This window comes from Apis mellifera, linkage group LG6, assembly GCF_003254395.2.
Source record: "Apis mellifera strain DH4 linkage group LG6, Amel_HAv3.1, whole genome shotgun sequence".
NCBI classification, from domain to species: domain Eukaryota; kingdom Metazoa; phylum Arthropoda; class Insecta; order Hymenoptera; family Apidae; genus Apis; species Apis mellifera.
The window spans coordinates 8,399,750-8,422,542 of NC_037643.1; the positions used below are offsets into that span (position 1 = coordinate 8,399,750).

The window sequence follows — 22,793 nt, forward strand, 5'->3', positions numbered from 1 at the left end:
CGTTTGACACGATCGAACGGGCACAGACTCTCCGCACTCGTTAATCCTCTTACCGCAGAACAAACTCTGTAAACGATTAAAGCGATGACGCAAAGGAGAGGAAACCAGTCAGAGGCGTTGAGTAGCGCCACAACAGCCTTCCTATATTTCCTAATAAAACGGCCAGGAACGAGAGAGAGAGCGGGCGCGCGCGCGGGAATAAATAAAGCTGCGACCGGCTGTTCGCTTCCCCGTTTACCGAATTAACCGTAATAACCGATGCATTTAGCCGCGACATTCAAAACTTGTGCGCGAAATACCATCGGCTACCCCCACTCCAACGCCGCTACATCCCCTCCACGCGGGGCTCGACTGGCCCTCCCCCACCACTTTTAACAGCGCCACCGGCGGAACTCCATCCGTCCTGCCGCGCCGCATATCATTACCATGCAAATACGCTTGGCGTGCGGCAAAGCCCGTGTAAAATCGCTCAACCCCTTTTCCTCGCGCTTCGCTTCATCCATCCCACTATCCGTCCCTCGTCCCTCGTACGGCGTCACCCTCTCTCCCACTCGTCCCTCCTCCCACGCAGCGTCCACTCCGGTTCCCACTTTGCACCAGCTACCCAGTCACATATGCAAAACGTGCCACTATTATAATAACATTACGCCGATGAACCTTCCATTGAATATGCGCTCCGCGATCGGAGGATTGCATCGCTAATTATCTACCGGGTGGCGTGATTCGCACGGGGCTCGACCGATCACGATTTTGCCACGCGCCCTTTCCTCCCCCCTCGTTCTTCCTTCGCGTCATCGGTGATCATCGATGATCCTCTCTCTTTTTTTTTTTCATATTCGTTTCGCGGATATACGCCGCAATTCGTTTCCCGTGGAAATCGCGTGAAACGCGAGAAACGAAACAGCGCGGCGTCCGACACGTATGCGGTTCCGGTTTTTTTTTTTTTTTTATTTTTATTTTTTCCTCTCTCTCTCTTTTTCTTTTTTTTTTTGCATCGACGAAACGGTATCGTAATTTTCGCGACACGATACGCCACTGTTGTGACTAAATATTGTTGACGCCAACGTGCGCTCTCTTTCCCCCCCGTTTGCGCGCACCTCTCTATCGCGTGTCGTAGCGATTCCACGCTGGCCAACGTTGACACGTTTATGGGCGCGGAAGCTCCGGGGGGACCGGGGCTGCCGGCCGCGTGACGGCTCTTGTTTTATATTTTCGGTGACGGGTGCCGGCACGCGTTCGTTAGTCCGTTCGACCGCTTTCGAATGTTTGCGGCGCGAAGTGGTCTCACCCACGCGTTCATCGGTTTTTATATTACAAGCGTGGCGAGATAATATTTGCCCGCGATTTTTATTTCATACCTACCCTCCTACACCGGGGCGATAACCCCACTCGCCCCGGATATGAGGTTATTTTTTTTTTTCCCACCCCAGTTGAAACTCTATTTCTCCTCGTTGATTCTTGCCTCTCTCTGTCTCCCTTTTTTTTTTTAGAACTTTTTTTCCTGTAAATATTCTGGTTTTTTCCCCCCTCTCTTTTTTTTTGCTTTTCGTTTTTCGATGACGGTTCATAGGGTTGCAAAGCTAGGGGGGAGGGTAGAATGAATCGGATCACCGAGTTCGTTATCGAGTATCACTTTTTATTTAATCGTTTCTCTCATCACGATTCTGTTATATTCTCTAAGCCAGACAATATTTACAAATTTTTAGTTCTCCATACGTGTATGTGTGTGTGTATGAGTGTTGCGTGTGTACGTGTGTGCTTTTTTTTTTTCATTACTCGCTTTCCGTCTCACTTTTAGGGGACGTAGAAAAATATCATGGTATGCTTAAAGACTGACGTATGTATATATATATATAATATTATGTATATGTATATACAAAATATACAGGAAAAAACGCGTTAATGTCAGCGTTATTCAAATTTAAGCGCGACCCAGCCCAAAATGGCGGTCGTACGCGCAACGAGCGGAACGAACTGTCCGATTTCGATGAAAAACGTTCATTTCCATTTAACGAGCGATTATCGATCGAAATAAGAAGAACGATCCGGGCATTGAAACGAAATTATCAATCTATTCGCCGCCTATGTCATGAATAATATTTTAAATCTCTCTCTCTCTATATCCGAAAAATCTTAAAAACTCGACGTCGATGTTTTACAAAAAGAAATCTCTCGAACGAGTTACCGCGCTCGATTCGATCTTAATCCTTTTTTTTTTCTTTTCTTTTCTTTTCTTTTTTTTTTACTCCGGTTCGTTCGGCTCGTTCTCTTTCTTGCACGGACCCTTTCTTCTTCACCGAGAGTAACAATAACAACAATAACAAGAACAAGGGCAACAAACGTCTCTCGTGTTAATATCGTATAAGAATTATGTACACCCACGCTGTGGAGAGTTGCTCGGGGTCTGATGAATACGTTTGGCTGGTTGGTACGGTTCGGTTTCGTTGCGGTTTCAATACATGACCTCGTAGACGGTCGCTTTCTTGTCACCTGAACCGGTAACGATGTACCTGTCGTCGGCTGATATATCGCAGCTGAGCACGGATGACGATTCCTTGGACTGAAAACAGCACAAGACGTGTCGTTCGTGAGGCAACTGGCGAGGCCGAAGAAATCGTGCAAGAATGAAGATTTATGTCTCGATTATTCTTTCTTATTTTTTTTTCTCCCAACAACAAATATAAAATATACGATTCGATTTAATTGGAATTCATATAATTTCACAATATATACGCTTCATAATTTGTACGAAGCAAAAGTGTAAGAGATAAAAGAAATAGAGATTCGAAAAATTAAAAGTTAAACGATCCTACTAGAAACCGTTGTTATACATAATCTAATGTTGAAATTTATTCTCTTACCTGGAATATCGAGGCCCCGTAAGGCGTGCGCCACGCGTTCAGCAAATTATCCTTGCCGGTCGAGACGAACCACTTGCCGCAGGAGGCGAATCTCAACGATAACACGCAAGACTCGTGCAGGTGTAGCTGATACTTGTCCGGGTTCGAGGCGTGCAACACCTCGACGTTCGAGTTCTCCATGCCCACGGCCAACCATTCCCCCGTTGGACAGTAGCCGAGCGAGAATATCTGGGACGTGAAGTCGTGCTGTTTCAGCTGTCTACCCTCCCTCAGATCCCACGAGCGGACCGTGTTGTCCAATCCGCCGGTCCACAATTTCGACCCGTCCGCCGATATGTCGATGCACGAGGCGCCGTCCGTGTGGCCTTGGAACTGTCTCACCAGGGACTGATTCTGAAGATCCCAGACGGCGATGCTGCCATCGCTGCAGCAGCTGAAGCAAACCTTCGAGTCCGGGGAGATGGCCAGGGCGTAACAGGCGGGGGCGGCCGAGATTAATTCGGCCTTGATCCTCGGCGTTGGACTCGCCAGATCCCAGATACTAAGTCGGCTGGCCTCGCCCCCGACTATCAGCGTTCTGCCGTCCGGCAACAGCTTCACCGACCTGGACAATGGATCCACAATTCGTTTCGTTTTAGCGAAACCAACTTTCTTTTAAGCTTGAATCGATCCTTTCGCTATTTACTTTGTATATACGCGTGAAATGTAATTGAGAAACAATTATTATTATTATTATTATTGTTATAGTAGATTCTTCGGATTTTATGGAATATATTTGGAGAAGTATGAAAGCGGTTTTTCCGAAAAGGCGAAAAGAGAATTCGACAACGCGCTCGTCGATCGTAAGTTATACGTTTTTATTTTTTTATTTTTTTTTTCGAATATTACAAAACTGGTGACCGCAACTCGAAAAACAGGCAGGGGGAAAAAACATCGAAAAAAGGAAAAAAAAAATACCAACACGATATCTCGAGCACAATGAAGCATCGATGCACACAAGTGGTAAAAACCCGTGGTAACCCGGTTTCGGTCGATCGGCGAAACACCGTACGCTCTCTCGATAAATGAAAACGGTTCTCTCATTGGCTCCTCTCATTTGTTCTCGGGGGCCGCCAACCCGTTTCGCCCGGTTTGACAGCGGGTTTTAAAAGTGGTAATCATTTTTACGCGGTCAAGCGTGGCGAAATCGGAGCAGCGGTGCCGTGATTAGCAACTGTGACCGATTGATCATAAAGTACCCTTTAATGCAGAGGATGGGCACGTACGCGTGTGACCCGCGTATGCATTACCAGGAGTGGAATTTTATTAAATTTGCTCGCTCGGTGCGGAGAGAGCGCTTTCGAAAAAAAAAACAGGGAGGGGAAAAAAAAAGGAAGAAAGAGAAAAAGTGCGACCGGCTTCAATTACCGCCGCGTATCGCTGGCATTAACAGTCATACGTGGAGGGGATATTATACCGGGGGGCATATCGTTAAAACGTGCACATCCAGCGCGAAATGTATCGTGAAAACGTCGAACACCCCGCCCGGCCCCCCCCGTTTGTTCTACACGGCCGACACATTGCCGCGATTTTTCGAGCGTGCATGGAATACATTGAATCTCATTATACGATGCGTCCTCCTCCTCCGTTTCGCCCCACGGCGGATCCTTTCTCTCGCTCTTTCGTTTTTAACGGTGCAAAACGGTAGGTTTTTGTTTCGGTTCGATCGGCTCGATTGCTGGTGACCCGTTTGTGAAATAAAATCCTATTGGAGGGGGGGAGGGAGGGGTTTACATAATATCGTTTCAACGATCGCTTCGTGTTATTGTAAGAATGTTTCCAGAGGTGTGTTCTCTCTGGTAAAATTAATTGTATTCCCCCACGCGATGGTGGAATATCGTAATTGTTTTTTTTCCCTTTTTTTCCTTCCAGAAAATAGTAATACAATTTGGACAGTATTTGTTTCACCGTTTGTTTATGGACTCTGGTTTAGATTATTTGATAAATATAGATATAGATCGTCAAAATTAAAAAAATAATTCTATAATAATCTAATAAAGAGAAAGTGTAAAGTTTAAATTTTAGAAAATTTTCAGATTCTAATCTAAGATTCAAAGTGTCTTTTTCGATTTTTTAATTCGAACATCGTGGAAAAGAAAATCGTATGATAAAATTTAATTGAAGATAAAGCAGCTGGAAGGGTATAGAATAAAAGAGCACTGACCTGATGTAATTGTCAGGTTGGAGGCAGTCGAGCTGGGACACGGACTTGGTGCTGCCCGTGCCACCTTGCCCTATATCCCAAACCTTGACGCATCCCTTGCCGCCGGTGTACACATATTTGGTCGGATTCGAGATCGTGACAGCGCACACGACCTCCCCGTGGCTGAGGGTATTAATTTGCCGCGCATGGCGCGGTATCCCTTGTCCGCTGAGCGCATCCGGTGGGAAGGGCACCGGCTGCATCTGGCCCTCGCTCGACACGTGGAAACTGTACGCGCTGAAACATAGAGAAAAATTCGCCCCGTGTGGTGAACACGCGTCTGCCAACTATCCGATCCGGTGTTGTATATGTCTCCCGGTGTCTCCCGTTCCATCGACCCGCAACGACACGCCCGAACGAAACTGGAAAAAGTTAAACCGAGGGACAGGCGATTTTTGGTGGCTTTCACTTTTCGTCTCTTTCTTTCTTTCTTTTTTTCTCTCTCGCGGAAAATCGATATCTTTCCGCCGAGTGGAATTAAAACCGGTGCGATCGATTTTCAAAAGGTGTGCGATCTCGAGGTTGGGAAGAAATTTTGAAGAGATAAATTGGAAAAAGGATTTTTGGAGGGATTCGAAAAATGGGAAGAAAATGAAATAATTTTTAAGGGAGACGATTTTTATCGATACGTTATTGATACGCGGAGTAGATTTTTCTTTTCCAAGGGAAATGTTGTGAATATCACGGGGAAGACACGATTTATTATCTTAATATTCCCCATTAGTCTCTATCTTGAGCGTTTAATCTGCCGGTAACCGAGATCTGTTCTCAAATAAAAATATCGATAACGTATTTTAACCGTTCGCGGCTACGATAAACAAGGGGATTGGGTGAATTTTCATAGTAAACAAAACCGTAGATAACGAGCCCCGGCAAGCAGACCGAATATCAAACAATGTTAAAACAAAAAGCATATTATATCGGGGGGTTCGATCTTTCGTTAAAATATGAAATATAGTATATTTTTATTGCTTTCCAGTAAATCGCTGATACCTCTCTCTCTCTCTCTTTCTGTACAAATGTTGTATCAAATCATGCGTTGAATTGGTCTTAAAATTATCGGACCAAGATATATTTGATACGTTCGATATGGTGAAAATTTAAACGTACGAAAAATTAAGCGTTTGAAAGCTTAAGTTACTTAGAGATATCAAATGGAAACTATATAAAAATTAAATTTGCCGCTCAAACGGTTAATATATACCATTGGAACAAGGCATAATTGCGTCAAATGTATACTTTTTTCTCCCTTTAATATCCCCGATCAAATACTCGAGAACAATGTAATTCGATTATCTTATCGCGAAACACCTAGTTTTCAACAATATACGTGAAACAGTATTTCGCTTAGCCTTCATCCACTTTAGATTCGTTTCCAAAAAAAAGAAAAAAATATGTTTAAGCTTGTTACATCATCCTGTATCAATAAATTTATTACTTATCATCTTGTACAATGTAATCAACGAGGAGATAAACGTGATTGATCGATCATTTAATATTTTCACTAACTCTCTCTCTATCTAACCAATTCACAATTCAGACTTTTTTAAACAAAAATTATTCCAAAAAAAAAAAAAATTCTTAAACTTACAAATCCTACCCTATAACAAATATTCCTTCCTTAAACACAAATCTTTCTTTTCCCCTACTACTAAACCTATTGTAATTCTTGCAATTTTGCAAAGGGAGTTGACGAGTTAAAAGTTAAAGAAATTTTGTTTTTCTTAATTCCTAATCGAAAGATCGATCGAGAATTCCAAATTTTTCACCTACAGGCAGTGCCAATTAATTATAATTATTATTAATCCCCGTCCAATCTATTTCTATTATAAAAAGAAAAAAGGAGGGATAATCTTTGAATCGACGGAATATCTAATTCAAATCTGATTCGATTCAATTTTAGGATGCGACGAGTCGAGTCGCGCTGCTCATCCACTTACGGTTTGCCTCCGGGCACTCCTACGGATCCCATGGGGGCCCTCATGGCCACGTGGGGGTCGTAGAGCTGTTGGAGGGAAGGTGGCGCCCTGGGCGCCACGTAGCCGTTGTAACCCATCATGTCGACGTGAGGATGCTGGCCAGCTGGTGCCAGATGGTGAGGGGGTGGACCCGGGGCGTAGTGCGGCGGATAAGCGCTGGGCACGCCGGGGGGCGGTGGTCCCTGGAGCAGCTTGGCCGAGCCGGACGGCTTCAAACCGCCACCGATCGCGGAGCCGGAGGTCGGGGTCAGGGGTTTCGAGATCGGCGTGGTCGGTTTCTCCCGTTCCTCCATCTTCTTGGCCGAGGGTGTGCTCGCGTTGCTGCTCGTCCCGCTTCGCGGCGAATGGGGCGGCACGTCCTTCTTCGTCTGCACCCCGGCGCCTATCGGCGCCACCTTGTCCAGCCCGTTCTCTCTTGGCGACGTTGTGCCGTTCACCACGGGACTCGTCGGACCCTCGCTCGCGTCGTCCACAACGAGGTCCTGGTCGCTCTTCTCCCCGTCACTCTGCGGAAAGGAAATGAAAGTTGTTTTGTAAGCCGATGATTTTTTAACGCGTTGAATAGAATCCTCGAGTTTTCGTTGGTTTTGGTCAAAATTTAAAAAGTACTTTTATTTTAATTTTTATGCGATGATAATTATACAATTTATTTCTGTATTTCCTGTGTATAATAATTTTTGTCATTGTGAAAAAAAGTTCAAGTATTTCAAGCGATTCTTATAAAAAATTATTATTCACGAGAGAAAAAGAGTTGATGAATTTGTTTCTGTTTGTACTTTTTTTTCTTTCTTTTCAGAAATAGAAATTTTGATACGATTCAAAATTTTCGGTGATATGCGTGACATCTGGCAGGAAGTTGACGAAGCTGTTTCTTCATTTCATCCAACGAAGAATTCGTTAAAAGTTTGTTGCTTATCCTGAAGTGTACTGTTGTTTGAAGTTGCACGGTCTCTGCCTATCTAAGTTACATATTGGCGAGCCCAATCAGTCTTATCTTATTTGAAGTTTCAATCACGGTTTCCTTTGTGCCTTGTTAAAGGCATCTCAATTTCGAGTTAATAATTAATAATTAGATTCTTACGATTATTTAATAACTCGATGAATCGAAATAAAAATACAACCGGTTTTTCTTACAAAAAAAAATATAAAAAATTTTGAACATTATCCTCGACGTGTATTTTTCGCGAATTTTTCACGATCTCTTCGTATCAAGATTCAAAATATCCTTTTTAAAATAAAAACATAAAAGATTCCTTCCTTTCTGTCCAAAAAAAACTTTTTTAAATTCAATCGAATTATCGGATGACAATGCAACTTGATCGAAATAGATAAAAATCTCACGTAAGTATCGGATAAAAACTTGTCTCAAACTTTAATTAAACTAATAATTGCACGTTCCTAGATATAATTTGGTAAAAATACACGATTGAAAAAAGAGAATGAGAAATTAGGTCGAAACGCACAAAGATCTAGATAAAATCAAAGATTAATAAAATCAACAAAATCCCCAGATAATAATCGAGTGCAAACACTTACATGACCGATGTCCTTGTCCTGCTCTTTCTTCATCTTCTTGATGTGCATGGGATGGTCATGGTGATTCTGAGAATGATGGGAATGATGCGTCTCCTGCGGTGTACGCGGGCGACTATATTTATCACCGGGCGATATCGAGCTCCTCTGCAACGGAAACGACGAAAATTACGATTTTCCCGATCCGTGTATCCACGTTTAAGAAACGATATTATTAACCGATTAGGTATGAAAAACAGAAATTTCTCGGATAAAAATTTCAATGTTTTCAAAAGAATCGAACACACGCAACGTGTTATACGATACAATAAATAAAAAAAATTTTAGGTAGATAAGAATTTTACAATACGAAAGATATTTGGAAAATTTCGAATGCATCGAACGCCATCCATTCATCTTTACACTTTTATTAACAGACGATAAATAAGAAGAAAAAATTCGAGACGATCAAAAACAACAATTTTATTAAAACTCCTAAGACAAAAGTTTAGAAGAAGTTCATTGTATCGTAATAAATACTTTTTATTTTTCCCCTCTCATATATAAAACTTCGATTTATTTTATAGGGACAGGTTTGTGTACAAGCGACGAAAAATTGGCTACTTAACCACAGAATTACACGAAGAATACACGAGGAATACCATTTTCTCTATGACGAACACAAGTATACGTTTACAGAGCCGTTAATCTCTGGTTAAATAACAGACAATCGGCATAGACTGAAACAACGGATTACCCACGTGTTTCCTGCGGTTCGATCAACGTGACAAAACCGTAATTACCCGCGTCGACGGTTATTATCAATTGTCACGCGACCGTTCGCGATAATCGATTTCGACTTTCCATCCGTGACAGCCGAACGGCGAGTTTCGATACGTAGATTTCGGGCCCGGGTTTACGTTACGGTGAATAAAATCTCTCTATATATATCCGCGATACGGAATTACGTCCCAGAGATTTTCCATGATTTTGATACGCGCAATATAATTTAATGATCGTCCCGATTCTATCCACGCGAGTTTCATCAGTTTCTCTCCGTCAATTTGTCGAACGGTAGGACACGTCTCTTTCTTCGTCTCTTTCTTCCATTAAATCCCTCCATCGCGATATCACATATTCTTGTTGATTTGTATTAAAAAAAAGAAATTTGCCGATTATTCTCGATAAGAAGCTCCATACGAAATAGCTATTCTTAAAATAATACCAATTTGTAAATCTTTATTTTTTCTTTTCGAATTGAATTGTAGAAAGACACGTCTTTTTCTTCGTCTCTTTCTTCCTTCCTCCATCGCGATATCATATATTCTTGTTGATTTGTATTGAAAAAAAGAAATTTGTCAATTATTCTCGATAAGAAGCTCCATATTTGTAAATCTTTATTTTTTTCTTTTCGAATTGAATTATAGAAGGACACGTCTTTTTCTTCGTCTCTTTCTTCCTCCATTAAATCCCTCCATCAAGGGATATACTCTTGTTGATTTGTATTAAAAAAAAGAAATTTGTCGATTATTCTCGATAAGAAGCTCCATATTTGTAAATCTTTATTTTTTTCTTTTCGAATTGAATTATAGAAGGACACGTCTTTTTCTTCGTCTTTTTCTTCCTTCCTCTATCGCGATATCATATATTCTTGTTGATTTGTATTGAAAAAAAGAAATTTGTCAATTATTCTCGATAAGAAGCTTCATATTTGTAAATCTTTATTTTTTCTTTTCGAATTGAACTATAGAAGGACACGTCTCCATTAAATCCCTCCATCGCGATATCATATATTCTTGTTGATTTGTATTGAAAAAAAGAAATTTATCGATTATTTTCGATAAAAAGCTCTATTAATAGCTATTCTTAAAATAATACCAATTCGTAAATCTTCATTTTTTTCCTTTCGAATCGAAATTTGAGAAACTTCGCCTCCAATCACGCCCCAACAATTTTTCATTCAAATCTTCGCCCCGATTATTAATTAATCCTAAGAGATTCCCTCACTTAAGAATTTCTTCTTCTTCTCTTTTTTTTCTCACAGAAATATCCAACGCTTCCCGGCACGCGACGGGTCGTCCACCAGATTACGTACCCCGAACGTATCAACGTTTCATGAGACAAACTCGTATAGAATATTCAAAGCCAACGAAGAATCTACCAACCTCCCCCCTCCAAAAAAAGGAACAGGAGAGACACGATAGGGGACAGGAGAAGAGACCAGTCGCGAAGAATCACGCGCGCGAGGGAAGAAGGAGGAGGAGGATTTATAAAGGAAGCGCGATGGCTACAAGAGAGCAAAAAAGAAAAAGAAAAGGGGAAGGGAGGGGAAAGAAGAAAATGGTTTGGGAAGAGGTTGATAATGATTATAGAGTCGGCACGATCCGTGGAGGGAAGGAGACACGCACACACACACATATATTAGAGAGCGTGTTGGGCAAGGACGGTCGAGAAGAGAAGCGGAGAAAAGTGGCCGAGAGGATGGGTCGAATAAGGAGAGAGGAAAATAGAATGGCGAGAGAGGCAGAATGAGAGGGCGTCGATGGGCGTTTCGCGGTCCCGCGATGATTACAGGCTCGGCAAACCTATACTACACGCTCGCTATCTCCCTCCTCCCCCTCCCCTTCTTTATGGGCGCTCCGCTCTTTCCATCATTTCTTTTTTATCTCCCTTTTTTCTCTCTCCGCCCTCCTTTTCTTCGACGCGTCACTCTCTCTCTATCTCTCTCCCTTAGTCCATCTTCGTTCCTTCTCTCTCTAAGCCAACAGCGTTGGGCCTGATTCGGGACCGTTCGCAAGAAGAAGATCGTTACTTGCATTTTCTACGGACGAACCGTGCCTTCCTTCCTCTAAGGCTACGCCCATTGGTCGGAGAAAGAAAAGTTTCTAGAAGAAAAAGAGAGAGAGAGATCGTGGGCAGGCCTGCCACACGCGGACTTTATCCCCTAAGCTCGATACAATCGAGAGAACTAGTATTCCGTCTGTAATTACTTTTGTAAGTTTAATGCCGGCTCGGCCGCCTGCTTATCTTTCGCTGCGTTCCCGCGCATGGATCCGCTCCTCCATCGATTTACATCCGGCCCGCTCTTTTGTTTCGACGGATTCTTCTTTAAAACATCGTGATATCCTTCGTTCTTTTTTCTCTCTTCGATATTGCAATATTACATCGTTTCGATTTTTTAGGTTAGGGGCATATAAAATGGCGGATTTTTAAAGATGGAAGATTGGACAAGTTTCGTATCCTGTTAATCGTTTTGCTGAAGTTTGTCTATATCTTTAGAAGAATAAAAGTTGGAGGGAAGAAGAATTTAATTTTTTCTTTTTTTTTAAAAAAATCGATCTGAGATGCATAGTTAGACGCATTCGACAAGTACAATTATTTGAGATGTATCTTAAATTTAAAATTTGTCTTCATTTTATGAGTAATGTAAACGTAAGTGTATATGGATTGAAATAAAATTAATTCTAACGATATACGCGTAAGTTTAGGTTATATAGGTAAGTTTAACAAATGATTATTCAATATTTGAGAATGTACGCTTCACAGTGAATGGATTAAGTAATATTTATTGCGCCGTCAAAATAATGCTTGGATCAGCTGCATATATTTCATTAGAATTTCATTATTAGAAATTCTTCCATTTCCATTTGCAATAAATCGGGAAGGAATCGAGAGATCTATCGATGGACATCTGACTCGACAGTGAACACATTAGTTCCAAGTGCTAAGTCCGCCTATTTGTGTCAAAATATATTCAATGTATATATGTATATATTCTAAACCGAGTTGAAAAGGTTGAATACATATACCGATGTACTGTTTGAATAATATTATTTAAAATTATCTTGAACGAAAGTGCTTGAAAGAGCATTTGAAGAGCGTTATCGACGCTAGCGTTAGGCTAAAAGCGAACCCGTCGAAAGAAGTCATTTAAGTGTTAGATGATATCTGCATACGTAAACATAAATGTGTGCCATACTTATTTACAGTGAGATATATGGTAATATGGCGTGTATAATGATTACAACAGTAACGTAACACGTTCGTAACTTGAAATTTAGAAGAAGTAGATTTTTTTTCTCCGTTATTATTAAACCTTTTGTCAAAATCCTTTCTATAATTTCCCATTACAGATATCGAGAAGCAACTTTAAAGCCTTTCTGCAAAAATCGTATCGTAAAGAATTTGACGTCTCTAATTTACAATCGGTGTCTAAATTTTATAAAAGGAATTTTAAAACACGGAGAACTGGAAAAAAGAAAAAGTAAACCATGCACAGAAAAGGGATCCGAAACAATGCTACAACCGATACATTATTTTGAATTCTCAAGGAAAGAAAAGAATGAAAGGAAGAAAGATATACGTATAGACAAATATACGAAAACTTCGTACGCGCCAAGTAAAAAAAAGAGAGACTTAAATTCGCCTCGTTGAACCCGGAAACCGAAGTGCAACGAAAAGAAGAAAAAAAAAGAAAAAAAACCAGGGAAACGAGAAGTCGAAAGGCAAAGAGAGCCACGGCTCTCGTTCCTTACGGCGGTAGCCGCCGTATTTTTCGTGTCGGCCTCTTTTCCTACCCGCCACTTTATACCACTCGCGCGTTCGTCGAAAACATAATTGCGCGTGCAGTGGGTGCTCGTGAGCGAAGTACGCCGAACCACTCGTTGTACCCTTCACGCGCACGAAAAGTTACACGCGTGTAATGTAGCTGTAATACACGTTGGGCGGCGAAGGGGAGGAGGGCGAGAGAGAGAGAGAGGGAGAGGAGAGGTCACGTCGCTCGAGTACGTTGTACGCGCGCTTATACGCGCCTCGTGTTCACGCTGCAATCGGGGATTAGGAATTATGCAGTGTGCAGTGATGCGTGTTGTCTCTGTGTGCTCTGCGAGCGCGTATACGTTTTGCAACGCGTCGCAAAGAATCGAGGAAGGAAAATTTTCGACTCGAAGAAGAATTTTTCTTTTTTTTTCTACGTAATTTTCTTCGACGGAAATCGAAGGTTGTGCAGAATCATTAACGATCCATCCGTGATTGATGGATCTTGATGGTGGCGTTGAATGGGAATGAAGATGATGAAGGCTGCGAAGCGCGAGCAAATTGCGTTATTTTTTTTTTAAACGTGTGTTAAATATTTTGAAATATGAAAGAAAGGAAATAGAGAGAGAGAGAAGTTATATGGTAATATTTCGTATTTTATTGCGGTTTGTTGTTGTTGCATCGGTTGTTATTGTTATTATATTTGGTAATATTAGGTATGTTTAAACGTAAATATTTGAAATATGATTTAAAAAAAAAAAAAAAAAAAGAAAGAAATTATGGATAGAGATACGCTTGGTATTTCATTGCGATTCGTTTATATTATTGTTGGTATATTGAAAAATAGTATGCGTTATTACTAATCGTTTCGTTTGTAATATGTGAGAAAAAGTTCGTGTTTTATAATTTTTTTTGATTTCGAAAGTGTATCGCACGGGTGAAAAATAAAGTAAAATAATCGTTTTATTAAGTAACGTGACGCAAATGATCGTAAAAAAATGTTTATCTTATTTTTACGTTGTACGATATGTATGAATTACAAATAATGATAATGAATGTGATTTAATACGTAATAGCATGTTGCATATATCGATATATATAAAAAAAAAAAAAGAAATGAATACATTTTTTCGCGCCAGTCAATAAATCATTAACGATTATTTAATTTTTATCATTCTGCGTCTTTATCAGATTTAATTTACCACCTGCGAGATAGAAATTGTATCTAAGGAAGGATTAGTTAAAAAATTTAATTTTTGAGATAAAGAGTAATGATGAAATAGCAGTTATCATCAATTCTGTAGTTTAGCTACAGAATATTTGGAACGGAGGAAAAAAAAAAAAAATTTTCCAAATGTTTATCAAATGCGTGTATTTATGATTTCTTTCTTTTTTTTCATCGCATTATCATAGTAATTAACACGGTAAAGAGAATTTATTATTTGTAATAAAACAAAAAAAAGAAAAATAATAATAATTTTCTATCAATATGCACGAAGAATACGAAAATACATCGAAAATATATATATATATATACATATTTAAAAATATTCATAGTTATTTTTTTTCCTCGCGCAATCGAAACGCGATATTTTATACTAAATGCATACAATGTATAACGTTATATGAATAACTTCGATTCCAAAGATTAAATAATAATAAAAAAAAAAAAAAAACTCGCACAAGTTCATTCTCATTCATCATATTCTTCTCTAGGCTAAATTAAATAACAATTCGCGCAATAATATCACTATTCATAATATAACTATTTTAAAATATAATGTATAATGCATAGACAGGCCAAGAATTCAATATTTGCCGGCCGTGCAAAGCTTCTCAAACTTGTTAAAGCTTCTCGAAACTATGATTTATCATAATTCGTATATCCGAACAACCTAAACGTTATTAAACGCCATGTTTATGATCTCTCTCTCTCACTCTCTCCTATTTCGTAACGTTTCATCGTATCATATTTATCATCGTATTTTTCGAGGAAATTTCTTTCCTTCTCCTACGTCGTGCATATACGACATACGTATACGATAAATCCAAAAAAAAAGAAAGAAAGAAAAACAACGCGGATATCGCGAAGCGATTTTAATCTGGTGAAAATACCAGAGACGACTTTTGTCTCTCCGTTCCGTTCGATTCGCTCCAATTGGATTTATTTATCCACGTCATTAAATCCTTTCGAAAATTTCAGGCGGAAACGGGGACGGGATGGAGGGGGAGGGAGAGAGGGACGGATAAGCGGTAAAAAATATGCCCCATCCGCTCGCGTATTTATTTATTTATGCGATAGATCAGGTAGGTAGAAGTTGGATGGATAATCCGATTGTTAACTCGACATTTCGATAAATGATTTGTCTGCGTTTTCAGCGGAGAAATATTTACCGGGGCGAAAATATGGGCCCGTAAATCTCGGCGCATATTATTGTTTCATCCGCGATAAAACAGCGGCGCTGACATAATTTCATTTGCGTAGTAAACCTTAATTACGACACGTGAAAAATAAAGCTCGCCCGCCCGTCCGCGCGCGCGAGACCTCGTCCCTTTCTCTCCGCCCCGTGCGATATCTCTGTCCGTCGACCACGTGTCCATCCCTCTCCCTCTCGCTCTCCCGATCTCTCCGATGCTCGAAAATTTTAACAAAGAGCGCCACGTCGCCGCCACTTCAACGTCCATTAATAATTTAATTCGGAACGACCGACGTTATTGTTGCGCGTGATTTTTTGCGTCGCTAAGCGTGTCAACCGTTCCGTAAATTACTCGTTAAAAGCGGCGAGAAGGAAGCTAAATATAGCATAACGGGGGAGGGGAGGAAGAGAGAGAGAGAGAGAGAGAGAGGGAGGGGAAAACAGGGGGTGCAAAAAATGAAAACATACATACATACATAAATGGGGAGAAAGGGAGGTAAACTGTTAAACTACGAGTGTCTCCAAAAATGCGAATCCTTTAATTCCTCCCCAGTTCGTTTCGTAACTTAAAAAAAAAAAAGGAAAAAATTCCGCGGTTGATTCGTTGTGGCGTTATTTCAAAAACAAAAAGAAATAATAATAATAATAATAATAATAATAATTGCGAAAAAGGGAATGAGAAAGAGAAAGAGAGATGGGACGCAAAGATGAAACGCAAGAGAGCTAGAGAATAAAAAACAAAAAAAAAAAAAAAATAGAACGAAATATTTTCTACTCACGTGTCTCTCCTCGGTCGAGCTGAGACCTGTAACGAGACAAATGCAAACAGTCGTCAGTCAAAAAAGCCGTGCGAAACGTTTCTAAACGTAGGAGGGTAGGGGAAAAAAAAAAATCATTTTCATGCATGACTTCGGGACAGGCGAGACGGGAGGATGTTTAACGGGCGAATGATGGAAGGGTGGATGAACCGATGGACAGAGAAAGAGAGACAGAGAGAACGAAACAGAAAAGAAGAAAAAAAAACTGTCGAAATTCTGGCCACCGCGCGTCGATAAAATGTTAATAACGTGCCCATAAAAGAGAGACAGTAGGGGGGGATGGGAGGACGAAGGGATAGGCTGCAACGTTCTACGTGTGCGTGTGTGTGTATGTACATATGTGTGTATGCGCGCACGCGACTGTATAGGGCGCGTGTGGCACAGGCGTGTGGCGTGGAAGCGCGAGCGGCGCCCGTATAAATGATCTTCATGCATATTTATGCGCTTTTCGCTCAAAACCGCCGGTGTCCGCTAACAGGGTGACGCAAACACGCTCATCCCTCCCTCCCTCCCTCCCTCGTCCCCCTTCCTCGAAAGCGGATACCCGAAAAGCGCTTTGAAAATTTCCAGTCGAGCGAGCCGAGCGGAGCCGAGCCGAGCCGAGCCGCACGCTCGCGTCACGTCGGCTACATATTTTTTTTTTTTCCCCTCTCTCTCTCCACATTCCACCCTCTTCCCTCGCTGCCCGTCCAGAGTGGCGCATCCATCCCTTTCGATGGCGAGACCGGCCGATCGACTGGCGCGCTCTCTCTTTTTTCTCCAGAGGGAGGGAGGGAGAGGATATCGGCAAAAGCGGGATCAAACGGATGATGGTGACAAAAAGAGAAAAATTCTATCCTCTCTCCTCCCCCCTCGCTCGCTCGTCGACGACGAGTCTGGACGATTTGCACAGCGTTGAACTCGAAGCGAGCGTTGGCGCGAGCGCAGACGCGATTCGTTGTGTGTGTGTATGTATGCGTATATGTGTGTGTATGCGTGTTATATCGCAACGCCACTCGAACGTGACCAAAGGCCGGAATTTCGTTAATTTCTTTTCCCGCCGCGCTGCCCGCAGAGGTGGCAATTAAAATCGTGTGAAAGGGCGGAAGGTATGCGTATAACGAGTATCCCGGGGTTTTACGATTCTCCTGTGGGGGGGAGAGGGAAGGAGGAATTCGATCGGGGCGAAAGGGGGTGGCGTGTCACGCGGTGGTCTTCTGCGGTTTTTTGGAATTGGGGAGAGAGGGAGGGATAATGCGCCGTGGAAGGTGGGAATTAACTGGCGTTAATTCTTGAATGGAAGAGGAGGAGGAAAAGGATCGATTCTCGAAGGAGTCGTAGATGTTTGGAATCTTGAGATCAGGGATGAAGAAATTTTCGCGTAATTTCGCGTGGAAGACCAGGTGTTTGATTTTGATCGAGCACGATTCTGAGAGCGTCCGTTTTACGTCATAATTAACCCTTCGACTTGTTTGTGCGTTGAAAGTTGGTATGATTCACTCGCGTGCGGTGTTCGCGCTTGTTGGAAATAGGCGGTGTGGTTTGTTTAACGATTCCGTTTCATCGGAAGCATATTTTAACGCGGTAACGTACTACAGTCAAACAATATCATCATCTTTATTATCGTCTTTGTTGACTTTTCTAGCAAAATGAACGAGCCTTTGTGCAAATATCGAGTAGATCTCGTCCCGCTGTCTTCATTATCCCGATTTCCGTCTCGATGAGATATTATAACAACATTTATATAAAAAAAATGTATATCTCGTTAAAGGAATATATAAACGAGGCTCGTTGTAACGCTCTCGATCTTGAATTTCACTGAATGAAACTACAAAACCAGATATCGTGACGAATAAAAATAAAAGGAGAAAAGAAAAGAAAAAAAGAAAAGAAAAATTATTTTCTAAAAGGGTCAAAGGGTTAAAAATGAAACGATAAGATTATTAATTAATCGTTCACGGTTAATCGAAATCTACGATTTTTTTCGGAGTGGGAAAATTAAGGCACAGAAAAAAAAAAAAAGAAAAAAGAAAAATCCAAAATATACTCACCACCGTTGCTCTTTAAATCGTCGGGCTGACGATGCAATTCCGGTTTACTCAACATCGATAGCGGGTGAGCCGCTGTTGTGCCGGGTGCAGTGGCGGCCCCCGGCGTCAAGCCAAGGCTAAGAAGCGCGGCGGAGGCGGAAGTTGGCACCGGAAGTCCAGCAGCTGGTCCTAGTCCCGGAAGTCCGGGTAGCCCCGGATGAGCGCCTAGCGCCGTCCCCGGTGGCAGTTGTTGAGCATGCATTTGTTGCAGTAATCTTGATATATCGGGTCTCTGTTGCTGTAACCCACGAGAAAACCGTAATTCTACCTTTTTTTATCCTTCCAATCCAATCGTTGTTGATTATCGAGTCGACAATTGCACGCAGATTACGATCAAAATTATCATTTTTACGATCGCTATATACAAAGCTTTGTTCAAATTGCATTCTTCGAACGTAACAAACAAATTCGAATAAAAATAATATAATAAGGCAAGCTCGAATTTATGTCAATCTTTATCTCCTATATATATATTTCCTCGCGCGGTTTCCACCTAATCAGGATGAAATGTCATCCCCATCCTGACGTCATACGTAGCAAGGGTGAAAACGAATCCGTGCTCGAGTGCCCTTGCGGGCCGACCAGTGGCGGCGATCGGAGGGGTCCCAAGAGCTACTCCATAAGAAGCGAACGAGAAACAGAGAGAATCGACGCGAGGGACGGACAAAGTAGCGCGAAGGAGACGGAGGATAGAATCCAACGAAAGCAGGACAGAGGCTGTGCAAGGGGAGAGAAATCCAGGGTAAGATCAAGAGGGGATAACAGAGGCCGGTAAACTCGTTACGTGCGCGAATCATGCTTATCGTGGATTTCACTTAGGTATTTAGGATCGGTAGAGCGAGCGAGAGAGACGGTGAAAGGGGAGGGGAAATAACACACGGTGGAACGTGGGGTCGTGGCCGCGCCGACGAGGGTGGATTATGCGAAATAACCCCTCTCGGGCTACGCGCCGATTGTGTACGATAGTTATTTTCCTGGACTGTCGCTGAATGGGCCAAGAGAGAGAGAGAGGGAGGGAGACGAGGGGTCGCGGCTTTGCCGTGTGTATACAGCTCGTGTACGGCCTCTTCCCGCACCACGGTTTACCCCCCGGGGACGTATTTGCGCCGCCCTGTGCACGTGTACCTACTCCACGGATGTAGCTCGCAATTTGCCTTGCGGCCACTCGACTTCCGGCGAGGGGCTTTTGACGCGCGCAACAACTTTTTTTTTTTCCCTCCTTCTCTTCCCTACCCCTACTATACTTTCTCTATGGCCGAGGCCCGTTCGACGAACGAAAAGGGGGCGATGGAGGGATCGCGCGAGATGGTTGAAAGGAGGAGGAGGGAGAGAGGGGGGAACCATCGCTACTCGTCGACGTTCATTTTTCAGGGACGTATCGATTTTTTGGAGGGGAACGGAACGGAACTCTTTTCGCGGTCGAGTTTTCATCGAGGCGATGGGGAAATGGGGAACGATCTCGATACTTTTCTTCCTTTTTGAAATAGGATTTTTGGAGAATTTTTGGATAAATAAGCTGGTTAGGTTTGTTTCCTTCTCGTATTTTTAATATGAAGGGGGATAAAAATATCTGTGATAGAAATGTTAAAATATTTAATACGTTTGAATATGTAAAAATATGGGGTTGAATAGAAATTTGGTTTTTCTCTTTTTTTTTTTTTTTTTTTTTTTTTTTAGTTTAAATATATATATATGTGTGTGTGTAAACATGTTTCAGGATGAATTAATTTTGCGCGAGTTGAACAGAGATTGAAAAAGTTTCTTTCCAAACGAATAATACGATCGTATTTACGAAAATACGAAATAACAATGGATTAATTTTTGATTCGATGGAAAGTTTGAACGAGTTCAACGAGTGTTGCTATATACAAATCATAAAAAAAAAAAAAAAAAAATATTTGTTTCTTCGGTGAAAATGTAAGAGGAAAAATATTATCACGAAATAGGAATTGATACAAAAATCGTATAGATTAAGCAAATTTAATTTTTTCGTAAATGCAAATTCTGTATTTATGACAAATACACTCGGAAACGAAATTAATGTGAATATTATCGAAAATCCGTCCGTTGTTTCACATCTTTCCTATCAATTTTTTTAATAAACCATCGTACATTTTCGTGCATCTTCTTTCATACCGCGCATCATTTATCGTGTTTCTCGAATTACAAAATTAAAAAGTATCTCTGTAACAAATAAAGTGCAAGAACAAAATAATGAAATATCGAATTTTTCTAATTTTTCCAATCTCGTTTTAGAATTATGTTAATCAAGAGTCAATTACGAAATATCTCACAAACGCGTTTCTCGACACCAATATTTAAACCAATATTTTTAACGAGGAGGAGGAGAAACAAGGAACGTTATTTTTTGAAAGAAAGATCGCTAAATAATATTATCGAAAGGTTTCAAAGATAACCTCTCGCTTTATCTAAATTTAATTCGGGGAAGGGGAATTCGAAAAACAGAAATACACTTACACATTACTTATATTATATACATATATACATATATATAATCTATCAAAAATATAGCGTAACGATGACGCGGTTGGTCGCGAATAATCGACTGGTTTTCATTAACTCGCTCATTTGCCGCGTATTGGCGGAGAGGATTCACAGCCACTGAATCACCGTACAACTTGTCCACGTAATATAACGCTCGCCCGATCCAAGAATACGATTTGCATAAATTACCATTTTTTTTTTTTTTTACCTCAAACGCCTATAGCAACGCCTGGTGCATCGCACCATCACCATTACGCGCCGCATCGTATATATAATCATTCCTCCGCTTCATACATGACAAAACGTATCGATTACATTTCGACACCTCATCGATCGACGATCGTGACACAACACCGTGTCACCCGCCAAACACGAATAAAACGCCATTTGTGCCACTCTCTCCCTCCCCTTCTCCACGGGAAAAGAATGAAAAACGGGCGAGAAAGAGAGAGAGAGAGAAAAGCGTAGTCGTGGTCATCGAACGAGCAATAATCGGGCGATGTTGAAAGCGGTGCGAAGGGTGGGTCGAAAAACGCATCGAAGGTTATTTCCATCGGAAATCGCATTTTCGCCGAAGCAATTATTCCGTACCTTCGTTGCATGCAGAATAACGAAAAAAGAAGAGAGGAAAAAAAAAAGCATAGCTTGTCCGCGATAAATACGCGGATACACAGAGAAAATCGTGCCCCTCCCCTCCCATCGACGGTATTCAATTCGGTATTCGGTATAAGCAACGGAGGAGGAGGAGGAGGAGCAGGTCGGCGGCAAACGAAACGTAATAGTCCTAAACGAGGTTTAACGCGGCGTGAATAATACGCGGAAAGGGAGGGTGGGCCGCAGGGGTTGGCTGGGCCGAGGGGTGGATCGGCACCATAGCGCGTTGCCCGAGGTGCGACTCGTCCATACCTGTGCGTTTAAATACGTGTCAGGGAATATCCTGTGCGCCTGTACAAATGCACCCCTTGGTCTGGCGGCTAGGGTGGAGGATAGAGGCTATCTCCCTCTCTCTTCGTGCGTGCACGAAAGCGTGTGGTGGAAAGAAGAGGAGGAGGAGGAGGAAGGGACAGATAGGACGCGATAGGGCGAAAGAGAGAGGCCCAATCGGGAGGATGGAGAGAGAGGGAGAGAGAGGAGAATTGCGTTCCAACGTGCAGTGTTATTAAACGAAATATTGATTCAACCCCTGTTTACCGAGTAATACATATTCATGGGGGTTGGCGCTTATGTCTATTTGCCTCTGTCGTCCCTTCAGCCTTTAGCCCCTACTGCTGCCGTCTCATCCATACTATCTACGTACCCCTCCTGCCCTACCAACTGCGTTCATCGCTTTCCTCTCTCTCTTTCTCCCTTCTTCTTCTTCCTCTCCTCGATTTATATCGCGGTTTCTCTCTCTCTCTTCGTCCATCACCACTTCGTTTCCCCCTTCTTCTTCGTTTCAATCCTACGAGGAGAATCTCGAGAAACGCGCCCCCCTCCCCCTGCTTTCCTTCCTTCCTTCGTACGTATCAGCATGCACCAAACGTATGTTTCGAACGAGGAGTGCATGCGCACGTGTAAACGCTGCCGGCTTCACCTTGTACTAGCCACTAGCCGGCGCTCAGTGCACGCGCTGATTACGTCCCCGCATGCCAGTGACGCGTATTACGCAACTGCAGATTGCGGTTTGTGTCATGACCTCGATCAGACGATTTGTAGCGGTCGGGCATGTGCGCTCGTTAAATCGAGGACGGGCCAGAACACTGATTTTGTGTTCCCAACGATTCGAACCGATTTTTCTTTTTTTTTTTATATATATATATATATTCTTTTTCTCTTCTTTTCGATCGAATTTCAGAACAGGCCGAAATGAAATAT

At 41.9% G+C, this 22,793-nt stretch overlaps 1 protein-coding gene across 2 annotated transcripts in view; it reads right to left on the bottom strand.

The window, feature by feature from the left end:
* Positions 1-1,615: 1,615 nt before the first annotated feature.
* The window catches only part of LOC411175 (protein groucho), a 58,555-nt gene continuing 37,377 nt past the window's right edge, over positions 1,616-22,793 (bottom strand). For both annotated transcript variants that reach the window (XM_394649.6, XM_016912552.2), the window contains exons 6-12: positions 18,396-18,672; positions 16,327-16,352; positions 8,619-8,762; positions 7,044-7,588; positions 5,065-5,340; positions 2,862-3,465; positions 1,616-2,560 (exon numbers count right to left, since the gene is read on the bottom strand). In XM_394649.6, the coding sequence (XP_394649.3) occupies positions 2,453-2,560; positions 2,862-3,465; positions 5,065-5,340; positions 7,044-7,588; positions 8,619-8,762; positions 16,327-16,352; positions 18,396-18,672 (1,980 nt within the window). In that variant the 3' untranslated portion in view covers positions 1,616-2,452. The remainder of the gene's footprint in view (positions 2,561-2,861; positions 3,466-5,064; positions 5,341-7,043; positions 7,589-8,618; positions 8,763-16,326; positions 16,353-18,395; positions 18,673-22,793) is intronic.